Source organism: Oncorhynchus clarkii, chromosome 24, assembly GCF_045791955.1.
Source record: "Oncorhynchus clarkii lewisi isolate Uvic-CL-2024 chromosome 24, UVic_Ocla_1.0, whole genome shotgun sequence".
Lineage (NCBI taxonomy): Eukaryota > Metazoa > Chordata > Actinopteri > Salmoniformes > Salmonidae > Oncorhynchus > Oncorhynchus clarkii.
In genome coordinates, this window is record NC_092170.1 from 20,373,510 (window position 1) to 20,389,289 (window position 15,780).

General features: G+C 42.6%; 1 protein-coding gene across 3 annotated transcripts in view; it reads left to right on the plus strand.

Moving 5' to 3' along the window:
* LOC139382859 (2-(3-amino-3-carboxypropyl)histidine synthase subunit 1-like) overlaps positions 1 to 15,780 on the plus strand; it is a 109,330-nt gene that overhangs the window by 50,718 nt on the left and 42,832 nt on the right. For all 3 annotated transcript variants that reach the window (XM_071127098.1, XM_071127099.1, XM_071127100.1), the window contains exons 5-6: positions 11,015 to 11,169; positions 14,072 to 14,193. In XM_071127098.1, coding sequence (XP_070983199.1) covers positions 11,015 to 11,169; positions 14,072 to 14,193 — 277 coding nt within the window. The remainder of the gene's footprint in view (positions 1 to 11,014; positions 11,170 to 14,071; positions 14,194 to 15,780) is intronic.

A 15,780-nucleotide genomic window follows, 5' to 3' on the forward strand; every position in this document is an offset into this window, starting at 1 on the left:
CACAGAATTGAGACTGAGCGGGGGGGTAATAGATCCAACGGGATGTGTCGAGTTGTTTGGGAACTCGGCTGGGGTGTTCAGAGATTATTATTTTATGTACACCATTTATTTTCCTTTTATGTGAACGCAGCTGTAATTACTATCCACTTTTACCCAGCGATGACTTGCACTAAAGTTCGATTGCTGCTCGATGACGATGACTAGTACCTTAAATCTATTGACATGGAACTGCCATGGTCTAGGGCATGCAATAAAACGAAAAAAGATACTATGTGCTCTAAAAAAGGAAAAAGCAGACATTGCGCTATTACAAGAGACACACCTCTGTGATGCCGAACATGCCAAACTCCGCAGAGCTTGGGTGGGACAGGTGTATTTCTCATCTTTCAAATCAAACAGTAGAGGCACAGCCATACTTATCCATAAAAATGTTCCATTCATAATTGACAAAAACATATCTGATCCGGAGGGGAGATTTATTTTGATAACTGGGTCACTATATGGTCAACCAATTACTATATTAAACATATACGCCCCTAACACAGATACTCCTGCCTTCATGTCAAAAATCATAACCCTGTTCAAAGAGCATTGTGTCTCCTTTGGCGTGGTGGCTGGAGATTTTAATTGTACCCTTAACCCAACCCTAGACAAATCATCTCAAGTCCCCACCACAAATCCTAGATCTGCAAAGATGTTGAACTCTCTTACTAAAGAGATGGGACTGATAGATATCTGGAGAGAGAATAATAGCTCATCTATGGACTATACATACTACTCTAATGTCCATAACACCTACTCCCGTATAGATTACATTTTTATCCCAAAGAGTTTCATAAATTCAGCCACATGTACAATCGGACCCATAGCACTTTCAGATCACGCCTTTGTCCACCTCCGCTTTGACCTCTGCAAAAACATCCCTAGGTCAAAGAGCTGGAAATTCAACACCTCCATGCTATTAAATGACGAGTTCCATACATTGGTAACTACATGGATAGACAACTACACACAAGACAATAAAGATTCTCCTGTTTCTCCGGCCACAATGTGGGACGCTGCTAAAGCCACACTAAGAGGTCATCTAATTGCATATGCTTCCTCTAAGAAAAAAGCAATGGAAGCACACAGGCTAGATCTTGAGAGGGAGCTGGAATGCTGTGAAAAAATACATAAACAATCCCTAGACAGCACCTCCTGGAGTCATCTTAAAGCAGCCAAAGCCAAACTGAATTTGGACTACACTCGGGAGATTAAAAAAAAAGTTTTCTTTACTAAACAGAAATACCATGAGTATAGCAATAGGCCCAGTAGATTGCTTGCTTACCAATTAAAAAAGGAGCAGTCAGAGCGTACAATCATGGCTATCCGAACAGCAGAGGACGAGGTCACATATGACCCAAAAAAGATCAATTTAACTTTTCATGATTTTTACTGCAAACTATATACCTCTGAGAGAAAACACACGGAGGCAGAACTCCACTCTTTCCTAGAGGGAATCTCGCTACCTAAACTATCAGAGACCGACCAGGAAGATCTCAACTCCCCCTTCACTCCTGAGGAGATCCTGGAGGCAATTACCTCCATGCCACCTAATAAGTCCCCAGGCCCAGATGGATTCCCCAGAGAGTTCTACAAAGCTTTTTGGCCCCAGCTCAGCCCTATCTTCATGCCAATGCTGGAGGATTTTTGCAAAAACGGAGTTCTCCCAGACTCAATGCACACAGCTCGCATTACAGTGTTGCTAAAAAAGGACAAGGACCCCCTATCCTGCTCGTCCTTCCGGCCCATAAGCTTGTTGGATTTCGACTATAAAATAATTACCAAATTGCTCGCCAAAAGACTAAACACTCTTCTTCCCAAAATAATAAAAGCGGACCAAACTGGATTTATTAGAGACAGATACTCTTCTGATAACATTCGCCGTCTTTTTGATATTATTGATCAAGTAAACGCACAGAAGACCCCTGTCCTACTGGCTTCACTGGATGCTGAGAAGGCGTTTGACAGGATGGAGTGGAGCTTTCTGTTTTCAGTCTTAGAAAAGTTCAATATGGGCCCAAATTTTATTAAATGGATCAAATCACTATACTCTCATCCAAATGCCATGGTGACTACTAATGGACTGAACTCTGACAGATTCCCTCTGGAACGGGGCACAAGACAAGGGTGCTCGCTGTCCCCGCTGCTCTACTTGATGGGGGCGGAGCCTCTGGCAGAGCTGATAAGGAGCAATCCAAGTATTATGGGTGCTTCTGCAGGCGGCCTGCAGCACAAGATTTCGCTTTACGCGGATGATGTCTTGCTCTACATATCCAACCCTGAGAAATCCCTCCCTCTCATTTTAGACACAATTGCTCAGTATGGCAAGTTTTCAGGTTATAAGATCAATTTTAACAAATCCACTGTCTGCCCTCTCAATATTACACTCACCAGCTCTATGAAGACACTTTGTCCTTTCCAATGGAAAACACAGGGGTTTCAATACCTCGGGATCTTCATAACACCAGATCTGAATAGCCTTTTTAAGGAAAATTATCTTCCACTCCTGGATCGAATCAAGAACGATCTCCAAACCTGGATCTCCCTCCCAATTAGCTTAGTAGGAAGAATTAATGTAATCCGTATGAACGTCCTCCCTAGACTAAACTACTTTTTTCAGATGCTCCCATGCTATCTCCCAGTTTCCTTCTTCAAAACAACTAACCAAAGCATCACCAAATTTATATGGGGCAATAAAAAACCTAGGATCAAGTTTTCCACTTTATCAAAACCTGAATCTAAAGGGGGTCTTGCCCTTCCCTCCCTTCAACTGTACTACTGGTCTGCCCAAATCCGCAACATGCTAACATGGATCACAAACAGACAAGAGTCAACGTGGATTCAGATAGAAGCCCAATCCTGTGGTTCATTGCCCTTAAGCTCAATTATATTCATTAATAACTTTAGTGAAGTGGGCAACATAGCCAAAACCTTTGCGATTTACAGCACCCTACTAGCGTGGAGGGACTGTAAGAAATACCTGGGCATTTCCTCCCAAATATGTTCTCACTCGCCTATAGTAGGCAACCCGGACTTGCCAAAAGCCCTGAGGGATGCCAACTTTAATCTTTGGCATACTCTAGGAATCAGGACCTTTTCAGACCTATTTCATCAGAAAACCACTACACTGAAATCCTTTCAAGAGCTCTGCAGTGAATTCGATGTGCCAAGATCCCATTTTTTCAAATATCTTCAAATTAGACATGTAATTTCCTCATTTACCTCCAAGAGGAGGTTTAGAACTCAGTTGAATGAAGTTGAAACCCTTCTTGTCACAGCACAATCCATTAAAGGCAAAATATCTTACATCTATAGACTCCTTTCTGAGAAAGGAAGCTCCTCCTTTACTCCTTTGAAAATAATCTGGGAAAAGGACCTTGGTCTGACTATCAGTGATGAGTTATGGGCGGAGGTTTGCGACAGGGTATACTGCTCCTCTACCAGTGTAAAAATGAAAGAATCTAATTACAAATTTTTGTACAAATTTTATTATACTCCTTTGAGACTCCATAGAATGAAAACAGATATGTCTCCTAACTGTAAAAGATGTACCTCTGAAAGTGGAACCTATATGCATGTATTTTGGAGCTGTAGGGAGATTGCCAGATTCTGGCAATCTGTACATACTGCTGCACAGAAAATACTAGAGGTACAGTTTGATATGACCCCGTGTATCTATCTTCTTAATGCCCAGCAGGACTTTGTTCTTGATCCTGACAGAGAAAATTTGCTTATGACTATTACATACTTTGCTAAGAAATGTATTCTTCTATTGTGGGCCTCAAATACCCCTCCTACATTTAAAATGTGGATTGACCAGATTGTTGACTTTCTTCCTCTTGAAAAGCTCACTTATGACCTCCACAAGAGACAGCCCAAGTTTGATAGACTCTGGTCTTCACTATTCAACTATATTTCAAACTGGACAGAGTGAACGGGGTGACTAGGGAAATGCGCAGATACATGTTGTGTAAGGTACTGTAAAACCTAAAAACGAATTATTGGCCCGTCGTCTCAGCGAATGCTTGAAATAGCTGATAAGAACCTTGATAGTGCTGCTGCAAGTGTTATGTTTTTATTTATTTATTTATTTATTTATTTATTTATTTAGTTTTTGAGTACGTGTGTGTGTGTATGTATGTGTGCGTATGTATGTACGTACGTATGTGTGTATGTATGTATGTATGTATGTATGTATATATATGTACCAAGGAAAATATATAGATTAAGAAAAATAAATGCTTTTATTTGACTTTATCATTCATTTTAATTGTATTTTTATTTTTTCAAAAGTATTATTATTTTTTTATTTTTTATTTTTTTAAAGCCTGTCACATCTGTGAATGTGGAATGTGTTCTGTTGGTTGATTGAAAAACAAGAAAACTTAATAAAACTTTAAATTGAAAAAAAGAAGAAAGATCTTTGTTTCTGGCCATTTTGAGCCTGTAATCGAATCCACAAATGCTGATTCTCCAGATACTCAACTAGTCTAAACTAGTCCGGTTTTATTGCTTCTTCAATCAGCACAACAGTTTTCAGCTGTGCTAACATAATTGCAAAAGGCTTTTCTAATGATCAATTAGCCTTTTAAAATGATAAACTTGGATTAACTAACACAACGTGCCATTGGAACACAGAAGAGATGGTTGCTGATAATGGGCCTCTGTACGCTTATGTAGATATTCCATTAAAAATCAGCCGTTTTTAGCTACAATAGTCATTTACAATAACCATGTCTACACTGTATTTCTGACAAGCGGTAGCCATGAGAAAACTATATATTTTTTACAATTTTAACCTTGCTAGTCAGTTAAGAACAAATTCTTCTTTTCAATTAACAGTCTAGGAACAACTGCCTTGTTCAGGGGCAGACCGACAGATTTTTACCTTGTCAGCTGGGGGATTTGATCTTGCAACCTTTCGGTTACTAGTCCAACGCTCTAACCACTAGGCTACCTTCTGCTTGATTAGACATGTACATAAAAGTGCTCATGTCAAATTCTGACCGAACGGCTCAATTGGGTCTTATGTAGCAAAAATTGAAACAGTGTTTTTTACATTGGATAAAAGTAGAGACTCAGGGCTAGAAAATGGTATATCATACACTACAGTTCAGGAACAATGGGAAAGTAATTCTGCTTTGAAAGTTGATGAACTTGTAACCCCACTTTTGAGAAATTGACCTTTGAATGTTTTGGTACCTACAGGAGAGCTCTTCTTTGTCTACACCCATTCAGCATCGTTCACACCCACTTAAGCCTTATCCCCACCCATCTCTTTAACTTCTTGGTGACAGGGGGCAGTATTTTCACGTCCGGATCAAATGCATGCCCAAATTCAACTGCCTGCTACTCATCCCCAGAAGATAAGATATGCATATTATTAGTAGATTTGGATAGAAAACATTCTGAAGTTTCTAAAACTGTTTGAATCATGTTTGTGAGTATAACATAACCTATTTAGCAGGCGAAACCTAGAGGACAAACCATTCAGATCTTTTGTTGTTGTTGAGGTCACTCTCTTTTCAATGGGATTTCATTGGGAATCCAGATTTCTAAGGGACCTTCTTGCAGTTCCTACCGCTTCCACTGGATGTCACCAGTCTTTAGAAATTGGTTGAGGTTTTTCCTTTGTGTAATGAAGAAGTAGCTCTGTTCAGAACGAGGGTCACTTGTAGTGTACTGTTAGATAGTGTGTGACCAGAAAGCTAGCTACAGTTTGTTTTCCTCCTGTATTGAACACAGATCATCCCGTCTTCAATTTTATCGATTATTTACATTAAAAAATACCTAAAGTTGTATTACAAAAGTAATTTGAAACGTTTTGGCAAAGTTTACACGTAACTTTTGAGATATTTTGTAGTCACGTTGCACAAGTTGGAACTGGTGTTTTTCTGGATCAAACGCGCCAAATAAATGGACATTTTGGATATATATGGACGGAATTAATCGAACAAAAGGACCATTTGTGATGTTTATGGGACATATTGGAATGCCAACAAAAGAATCTCGTCAAAGGTAAGGCATGAATTATATTTTTATTTGTGCGTCTTGTGTCGCGCCTGCAGGGTTGAAAAGCCTTTTTGAAATCTGACATGTTGGCTGGTTTCACAACAAGTGTAGCTTTAATTTGCTATCGTGCATGTGTGATTTAATGAAAGTTAGATTTTTATAGTAATTTATTTGAATTTGGCGCTCTGCATTTTCCCTGGCTTTTGGCCAGGTGGGATGCTATCCCACATATCCCAGAGAGGGTTCTGTCCGAACAACCGCAATCAAGCACCCAAGCTAACTGGCTAACGTTGGCTAGCTACTTCCAGACACCAATGAGAGAACAGCTCACTCTGACCATTTTACTCGCCTTAGCAGAGCTGGTTAGGCTTTTTTTTTATATATATATATTTTTTATGCCTTTTTCTCCTCAATTTTTGTGATATCCAATTAGTAGTTACGGTCTTGTCCCATCGCTGCACCAGCCGTACGGTCTCGGGAGAGGCGAAGGTCAAGAGCCGTGCATCCTCCAAAACACGACCCCGCCAAGCCTCACTGCTTCTTGAAACAATGCTCGCTTAACCTGGAAGCCAGCCGCAACAATGTATCGGAGGAAACGCCATACACCTGGCGACCGTGTCAGCATGCATTGCGCCCGGCCCTCCACAGGAGTCACTAGAGCGCGATGGGACAAGGACAGCCCAGCCGGCCAAACTCTCCCCTAATCCGGACGACGCTTGGCCAATTGTACGCCGCCTCATGAGTCTGTCGGTCGCAGCCGGCTGCAACACAGCCTCGGATCGAACCAACGTCTGTAGTGGTTAGGCTGTTTTTATGGTGGCTGCATCCTGTTATGGGTATGCTTATTATAAATGTCAAGAACTTGGGAGTTTTGGGGGGATTAAAATACACAGAATAGCGCTAAGCACAGGCAAATTCCTGGAGGAAAACTGGGTTCAGTCTGCTTTCTACCAGACACTGGGAGATGAATTCACCTTTCAGCAGGACAATAACCTAAAACACAAGGCCAAATATACACTGGAGTTGCTTAGCAAGACAACATTGAATGTTCCTGAGTTGTCTAGTTACAGTTTTGACTTAAATTGGCTTGAAAATGTATGGCAAGACTTAAAAATGACTTTCTAGCAATGATCAACAACCAACTTGACAGAGCTTGAAGAATAAAAAATAATAAACAGATGAATGTGCCAATATTGTACAATGCAAAGCTCTTCGAGACTTACCCAGAAAGACTTCCGGCTGTAATCGCTGCAGAAGGTGATTCTAACATGTCTAACAGGTATCGGGTGTGAATAGCTATGTAAATGAATTATTCATGTTTTTCATTTTCAATACATTTGCAAACATAAAAAAAACACATCAAAAAGAAAAGAAAGGAGGACCAAGGCACTCTTCATATAATTAATTACAATACCTTTATTAGTATGGCATGTTCAATAGAAACAGTTCTAAAAATCAGACCAGTTTCGGCTGCATGGCCTTCGTCAGGGAGTACAAAAAAATAATACAATGTCCTCTTTTGAACAGCTTTTCCAATTAGCCCTAATTAGAAGAGGGAGTGGTTACAAAACTGATTGGACACACCTAGTAAGCAATACTAGACACATTAAAGGCTGAAATACTGTAGCTATGTTATCATAAAAATACAACTCCAAGCTAGAAATATCAGAAGACTAAAAGGTAGTTCTAACCTTAGATATGACTGGGAGAAGTGTCAAAAATAAGAAAGCAATATGTTCTATAGTACACTAGAACACAGCAAAACATGAACAACAACAGTCTAAACATAGCTGAGGGCAATTAAGCAAAAAGTCCACTAGATGACAGCAAATGGACTTATCACGACCCTACAGGAAGGGTGAGAAATTAAAAAAAAACTGTTTTCCCTTTGTCATTATGGTGTATTGTGTGTAGATGGGTGAGAAAATGTGGAATAAGTCAAGGGATATGAATACTTCCTGAAGGCACTGTATGTATTAATCATATCATTCACATGTCATGTGAAGGGAACAAATGAACCTGTACTTGAAACACGATGGTTGAAATTCAAATTCCAAGAATCTAAACGGCCAATCATTATCAATGAGTATTTTGCAGTCCTCCCTGAAATGACTGAATTGAAATGGAATTGACCCAACCTTGGCGGACGGTCTGCGTTCTCTCTGCTCTGTGAGGAGTGGAGGAGGTCTCTATAGCTGTGGTTGACTGACAGCAGTCAGCATCACATGAAGTGGAAGTGTTGAGGCTTCATCAACAACACAACTAAAGGTGTCAGTCACCTGCAGGAGATGAAAGACACTCTGCCCTCCTTGACTGACACATGAAAATGCTGTCTCCCTCCCTCCCTTCTATCTCTCTCTCTCCATCTATTTTTCATGTTTTTCCTATTGCTACCGGTCATCTTTCATTCAGACTTTTTTCTCTCTGTCCCACCTGCTGTGGCTTTGTGTGCGTCTGTGTGTGCATGCATTGGTGTGTGTGTATATGTGTGGCATGTTCTCATGTCTTATTGAGTGTTTGTATGAGTGAGAAAATAAGTGAGTGAGTGATTTGAAGGAGTGTATGGGAGTGAGTAATAGAAATGGAGAATGTGTTAAAGAGAAAGGAGGAGGAAATGAAAGAGAGTGAGTTGGGGCTGTCTCATTGGCAGTGGCTTTAATTGCAGTGACTAGGTGCTCTCAGAAAGCCGTGCTAATGTGATCAGAGAATGGATCGATCCCACTGCTGTGCCCTTTGTTTTTGGGAGCACCTGTAAACATGCAGCTGTATGCCTATGTCTCTCTATGTCTGTCTGCTTTGCTTGGAGACGTGGGGACTCCATTCAGTGTACCCTTAGTCACTTATCACCGCCACAGCCCACCATCTCCTCAGCCCAGCCGCCTGGTATTCCCTCTCCCTCTGGTCTGTCTGTCTTGTCTGCCCACTGTCTCCCTTTCTTGCCCTGCTGTCTGTCTGTCTCCTCCCTGCCTGCTGTCTGTCTGTCTCCTCCCTGCCTGTTGTCTATCTGTCTGTCTCCCTGCCTGTCTGTCTGCTGTCTGTCTGCCTACATGTTTGTCTGTCTGCCTGCCTAGCTGGGCAAGTGGAGTCTTTACTCCTTGTCTGTCCCCAGTTCCACAACATCTCCCCATTCCAACCACCTGGTATTTGTAACTTCTCTCTGTCTCCCACCTAGACCTGTTTCTTACTATCCATCTCTCTCTGTCCTTCCTTCCTGATACTGCTACCCATTTATCACTCCTGGTGCCTGGTAATTGACAATTCCAAATCCTCTCGTTCTCTTTCTCCCGTTACCCCTGTATTTTAATATATACAGTACATTACCTCTCCCTATCCCACCCAAAATTGAATGACAATGTGTTTTCTTCCAGCCCACTTCTATAGCTAGTAGGACTGGAAATAACCAGGGACCTCACGATACGTTATTATCACGATACTTAGGTGCCGATATGTATTGTGATTCTCACGATTAGATTAATTGCGTTTAGATTTTATTACGATGTGATGTTCCAAACATATTGCTCACTCTACACTGAGTGTACAAAACATTAAGAACACCTGCTCTTTCCATGACAGACTGACCAGGTGAATCCAGGTGAAAGCTATGATCCCTTATTGATGTCACTTGTTAAATCCCCTGCAATCAGTGTAGATGAAGGGGAGGAGACAAGTTAAATAAGGATTTTTAAGCCATGAGACAATGGAGACATGGATTGTGTATGGAGGGTGAATAGGCAAGACAAAAAATGTAAGTGCCTTTGAAGGGGGTATGGTAGTAGGTTCCAGGAGCAATGGTTTGTGTCAAGAACTGCAACGCTGCTCGGGTTTTCACGCTCAACAGTTTCCCATGTGCATCAAGAATGGTCCACCAGCCAAAGGACATCCAGCCAACTTAACACAATTGTAGGAAACATTGGAGTCGACATGGGCCTGCATCCCTGTGGGGGGTGTAACTAACTGTCCTAATGTTTGGTATACTCAGTGTATGTCTGCTGCAGAAAGGCGAGAGACCATGAGAAAATGTGTTTTTATCACCCATGGAAATCAAAGTGCTAAAAACATGTTGGCTCACTATTTCAAATAAGATGGAGGACAAGCTATAGGATGAATTTTACCAGCGTTTTGGCACAGGTCCAGACAATTAGCGCAACCTAGCAAATGTATTATTGTTCTTCTTTTTTTAGAATTGTTTTATTTATTTTTGTATTAATTTTTTTTTTTTACATTTCGGTACTTGGAGTCAAAGTATCGATATAATATCGTCCAAGATAATATTGTGATATGTAGCTGTTTTGGTGTTGTCCCCCATCATTTCTGCTTCTATCTATCAAACCACAAACTATCTACTAGTAAAGTGTTGTGATCTTCCATCCCTCTCTCCCTGTCGCGCCTTCTCCGCTTTTATCTCTTATTCATACGTCTGCGGCATCAAATGAGCTACATTACAAATGTTTCAACGTTTAAATGACAATGGCCCATTTACTTAATCACAGCATAAATGTCCTTTGCTCAAGATTTGTAAATGTAAATTGCATGTAACACGAAGAACTGTAATTACCATGATCAAAACCAAAGATGGTGCTACTCTCTTTATCCGTGCCCTTTGCCCCCCATCTCCCTCGGCCCTCTCTCCCACCTCCTCCATCCCGCTCCCCCCCGTCCCTAAGTCTCTGGCGTTCCTGAGCCCAGGCGGGCCCGGCGTAAATGGCCTGTGAAATTAATAGTAATTGCATGTGTCCCTCTCCTTCCTGAAATAACTGAGGTATTTGCATCAGCGCCCAACATCGTGTGTGTGTGCCGGCTCATTCACATGGAAAGGGTTTCAGCTCTATTCTAAAAGTGGGTGTGTGCAGTGTGTGACTGTAGTTTAATGCTAGCTATATGACGAGTACTCCATGTCCATGGTATAAAACTAACATAACATATTCAATAATTAATCCTAACCCTGTCTGTCTCCCTGCAGTCCCTATAGACTCTACAGCAGGCATTAAGATGCTGTACGTGTTTGTTGATATCCAGATGGACAACGCACACTTTCTGGACACGGTCAAGTTCAACTTCCCCCCTGGACACTCTCTGGCACTTGTCAGCACTATCCAGTTTGTGGCTGCACTGCAGGTGTGTGTGTGTGTGTGTGTGTGTGTGTGTGTGTGTGTGTGTGTGTGTGTGTGTGTGTGTGTGTGTGTGTGTGTTTGTGTTTGTGTGTGTGTGTGTGTGTGTGTGTGTGTGTGTGTGTGTGTGTGTGTATTTGTACGTGCCTCTTTGTGTCTGGGGTCTTGTTTGTGTCTTTATGTGTACATGTATATAAGCCTACATGATTTCTGTCAACAGTTGAAGTCTAAAGTTTACATACACCTTAGCCAAATACATTTAAACTCAGTTTTTCACAATTCCTGACATTTAATCCTCGTAAAAATTCCCTGTCTTAGGTCAGTTAGGATGACCAATTTATTTTAAGAATGTGAAATGTCAGAATAATAGTAGAGAGAATGATTTATTTCAGCTTTTATTTCTTTCATCACATTCCTAGTGGGTCAGAAGTTTACATACACTCAATTAGTATTTGGTAGCATTGCCTTTCAATTGTTTAACTTATGTCAAACATTTCGGGTAGCCTTCCACAAGCTTCCCACAATAAGTTGGGTGAATTTTGGCCCATTCCTCCTGACAGAGCTGGTGTAACTGAGTCAGGTTTGTAGGCCTCCTTGCTTACACATGCTTTTTCAGTTCTGCCCACAGATTTTCTATAGGATTGAGGTCAGGATTTTGTGATGGCCACTCCAATACCTTGACTTTGTTGTCCTTAAGCCATTTTGCCACAACTTTGGAAGTATTCTTGGGGTCATTGTCCATTTGGAAGACCCATTTGCAACCAAGCTTTAACTTCCTGACTGAAGTCTTGAGATGTTGCTTCAATATATCCACATAATTTTCCCACCTCATGAGGCCATCTATTTTGTGAAGTGCACCAGTCCCTCCTGCAGCCAAGCACCCCCACAACATGATGCTGACACCCCCATGCTTCATGGGATTGTGTGGGATGGTGTTCTTCGGCTTGCAAGCCTCCCCCTTTTTCCTCCAAACATAACAATGGTCATTATGGGCAAACAGTTCTACTCTGATGAAACATCAGACCAGAGAACATTTCTCCAAACAGTACCATCTTTGTCCCCATGTGCAGTTGCAATCCTTAGTCAGGCTTTTTTATGGCGGTTTTGGAGCAGTGGCTTCTTCCTTGCTGAGAGGTCTTTCAGGTTATGTCGATATAGGTCTCGTTTTACTGTGGATATAGATACTTTTGTACCGGTTTCCTCCAGCATCTTCACAAGGTCCTTTGCTGTTGTTCTGGGATTGATTTGCTAGGAGACAGAACGCGTCTCCTTCCTGAGCGGTATGACGGCTGCGTGGTCCCATGGTGTTTATACTTACTGTTGTTTGTACAGATGAACGTGGTACCTTCAGGCGTTTGGAAATTGTTCCCAAGGATGAACCAGACCTGTGGAGGTCTAAAAAAATATTCTGAGGACTTGGCTGATTTCTTTAGATTTTCACATGATGTCAAGCAAAGAGGCACTGAGTTTGAAGGTAGGCCTTGAAATACATCCACAGGTACACCTCCAGTTAACTCAAATGATGTCAATTAGCCTATCAGAAGCTTCTAAAACCAAGCTGTTTAAAGGCACAGTCAACTTAGTGTATGTAAACTTATGACCCACTTGAATTGTGATACAGTGAATTATAAGTGAAATAATCTGTCTGTAAACAATTGTTGGTAAAGTGACTTGTTTCATCCACAACACAGATGTCCTAACCAACTTGCCAAAACTATAGTTTGTTAACAAGACATTTGTGGAGTGGTTAAAAAAATAGTTTTAGAGGCCTCCCGGGTGGCGCAGTGGTTAAGGGCGCTGTACTGCAGCGCCAGCTGTGCCATCAGAGTCCTGGGTTCGCGCCCAGGCTCTGTCGTAACCGGCCGCGACCGGGAGGTCCGTGGGGCGACGCACAATTGGCCTAGCGTCGCCCGGGTTAGGGAGGGCTTGGTCGGTAGGGGTGTCCTTGTCTCATCGCGCACCAGCGACTCCTGTGGCGGGCTGGGCGCAGTGTACGCTAGCCAAGGTGGCCAGGTGCATGGTGTTTCCTCCGGCGCATTGGTGCGGCTGGCTTCCGGGTTGGATGTGCGCTGTGTTAAAGAAGCAGCGGCTTGGTTGGTTGTGTATCGGAGGACGCATGACTTTCAACCTTCGTCTCTCCCGAGCCCGTACGGGAGTTGTAGCGATGAGACAAAATAGTAGCTACTACAACAATTGGATACTACGAAAATTGGGGAGAAAAAGGGGTAAAATTCAAAAAAATAAATAAATAAAAATAGTTTTAATGACTCCAAAACTTCCGACTTCAACTGTATATAGAGAAGCTCTGCACCTGCGTGAGCCAGCCTCCTGCCTGTCTCTTAAAGTTCAGTTCCAAGTGTGGGTTTGAACACCCAGCTGCAGTTATTTTGGACTTAAAAGGAGGAGTGAGTGAACTCTACTGCTCATCTCAGGCCTTTACATAAGCAGTTATAGATCCACAGTAGGGCTAGCTTCCGCCTCCGTCTCCTCTCTGCTGCTTCCCTCTGTCAGTGCATGACCAACGCTAGTTCAGGCCCCTGCTAATGTAACCAGTGTTATTTATACACGCTGACGTGCTGATGTGTGTGTCATGTTTTTGTTGTGTGTTGGGGGCGGTTTGGGTGTGTGTGAGTGTGTGCGCCTCTTGCTCACGGTGTGTGTAGGTTTGTGTAGGTCATACAAGATGGAGTGGGGGGTCGTCAGGTCAGCCTCCATATTCCCTGTTTACCTCCAACTTAAAAGAACACAAATTATTCCTCCGCCTCCGAGCATGCTGCTTCTTCTTTCTTGCCTAAATTGTTGGCTCTCGCTCTCAGCCTCTCACTTTGTGTGAACAGAGAAGATGTAGGTGTTATTTTACATCTATCATTGGTTGTTTGTTCCCCCCCCCCCCCCCCCCCCCCCCCCAGGCGGTGAGTGCAGCTCTGAGGCCAGAGTATGAGGTGGTGGTTCCACAGTGTCGACCCCTGTCCCCTGGAGAGATCCTGGGATGCACCTCCCCCCGCCTCGACCGAAACCTCAACGCCATCATGTGAGTGACTCAGACTTTATTATTATAAACCCATCCAACTCTCAGCCTCTGTCAGACCTGTATTACACAGTCACAGTCTGTCAGACCTGTATTACACAGTCACAGTCTGTCAGACCTGTATTACACAATCACAGTCTGTCAGACCTGTATTACACAGTCACAGTCTGTCAGACCTGTTTTACACAGTCACAGTCTGTCAGACCTGTATTACACAGTCACAGTCTGTCAGACCTGTATTACACAGTCACAGTCTGTCAGACCTGTATTACACAGTCACAGTCTGTCAGACCTGTATTACACAGTCACAGTCTGTCAGACCTGTATTTCACAGTCACAGTCTGTCAGACCTGTATTACACAGTCAGTCTGTCAGACCTACCTTACGCAGTCACAGTCTGTCAGACCTACCTTACGCAGTCACAGTTTGTCAGACCTATCTGACGCAGTCACAGTCTGTCAGACCTACCTTACGCAGTCACGGTCTGTCAGACCTACCTTACGCAGTCACGGTCTGTCAGACCTACCTTACGCAGTCACAGTTTGTCAGACCTATCTGACGCAGTCACAGTCTGTCAGACCTACCTTACACAGTCACAGTCTGTCAGACCTACCTTACACAGTCAGTTTGTCAGACCTACATTACACAGTCTGTCAGACCTACCTTACACAGTCACAGTCTCAGACCTACCTTACGCAGTCACAGTCTGTCAGACCTACCTTACGCAGTCACGGTCTGTCAGACCTACCTTACTCAGTCACGGTCTGTCAGACATACCTTACTCAGTCACAGTCTGTCAGACCTATCTTACACAGTCACAGTCTGTCAGACCTACCTTACGCAGTCACAGTCTGTCAGACCTACCTTACGCAGTCAGTCTGTCAGACCTACATTACACAGTCAGTTTGTCAGACCTACATTACAGTCTGTCAGACCTACCTGTCACAGTCTGTCAGACCTACCTTACGCAGTCAGTCTGTCAGACCTACATTACACAGTCAGTCTGTCAGACCTAGTGGGGAGAACAAGTATTTGATACACTGACGATTTTGCAGGTTTTCCTACTTACAAAGAATGTAGAGGTCTGTAATTTTTTATCATAGGTACACTTCAACTGTGAGAGACGGAATCTAAAACAAAAATTAAGAAAATCACATTGTATGATTTTTAAGTAGTTAATCTGCATTTTATTGCATGACATAAGTATTTGATCACCATAAGTATTTGACTGTGACTGCTACCAACCAGTAAGAATTCTGGCTCTCACAAACCTGTTAGTTTTTCTTTAAGTATTTACTGCACCTGTTTGAACTCATTACCTGTATAAAAGACACCTGCCCACGCACTCAATCAAACAGACTCCAACCTCTCCACAATGGCCAAGAGAGAGCTGTGTAAGGACATCAGGGCTAACATTGTAGACCTGCACAAGGCTGGGATGGGCTACAGGACAATAGGCAAGCAGCTTGGTGAGAAGGCATCAACTGTTGCCGCAATTATTAGAAAATGGAAGAAGTTCAAGATGACGGTCAATCACCCTCCTCGGTCTGGGGCTCCATGCAAGATCTCACCTTGTGGGGCATCAATGAT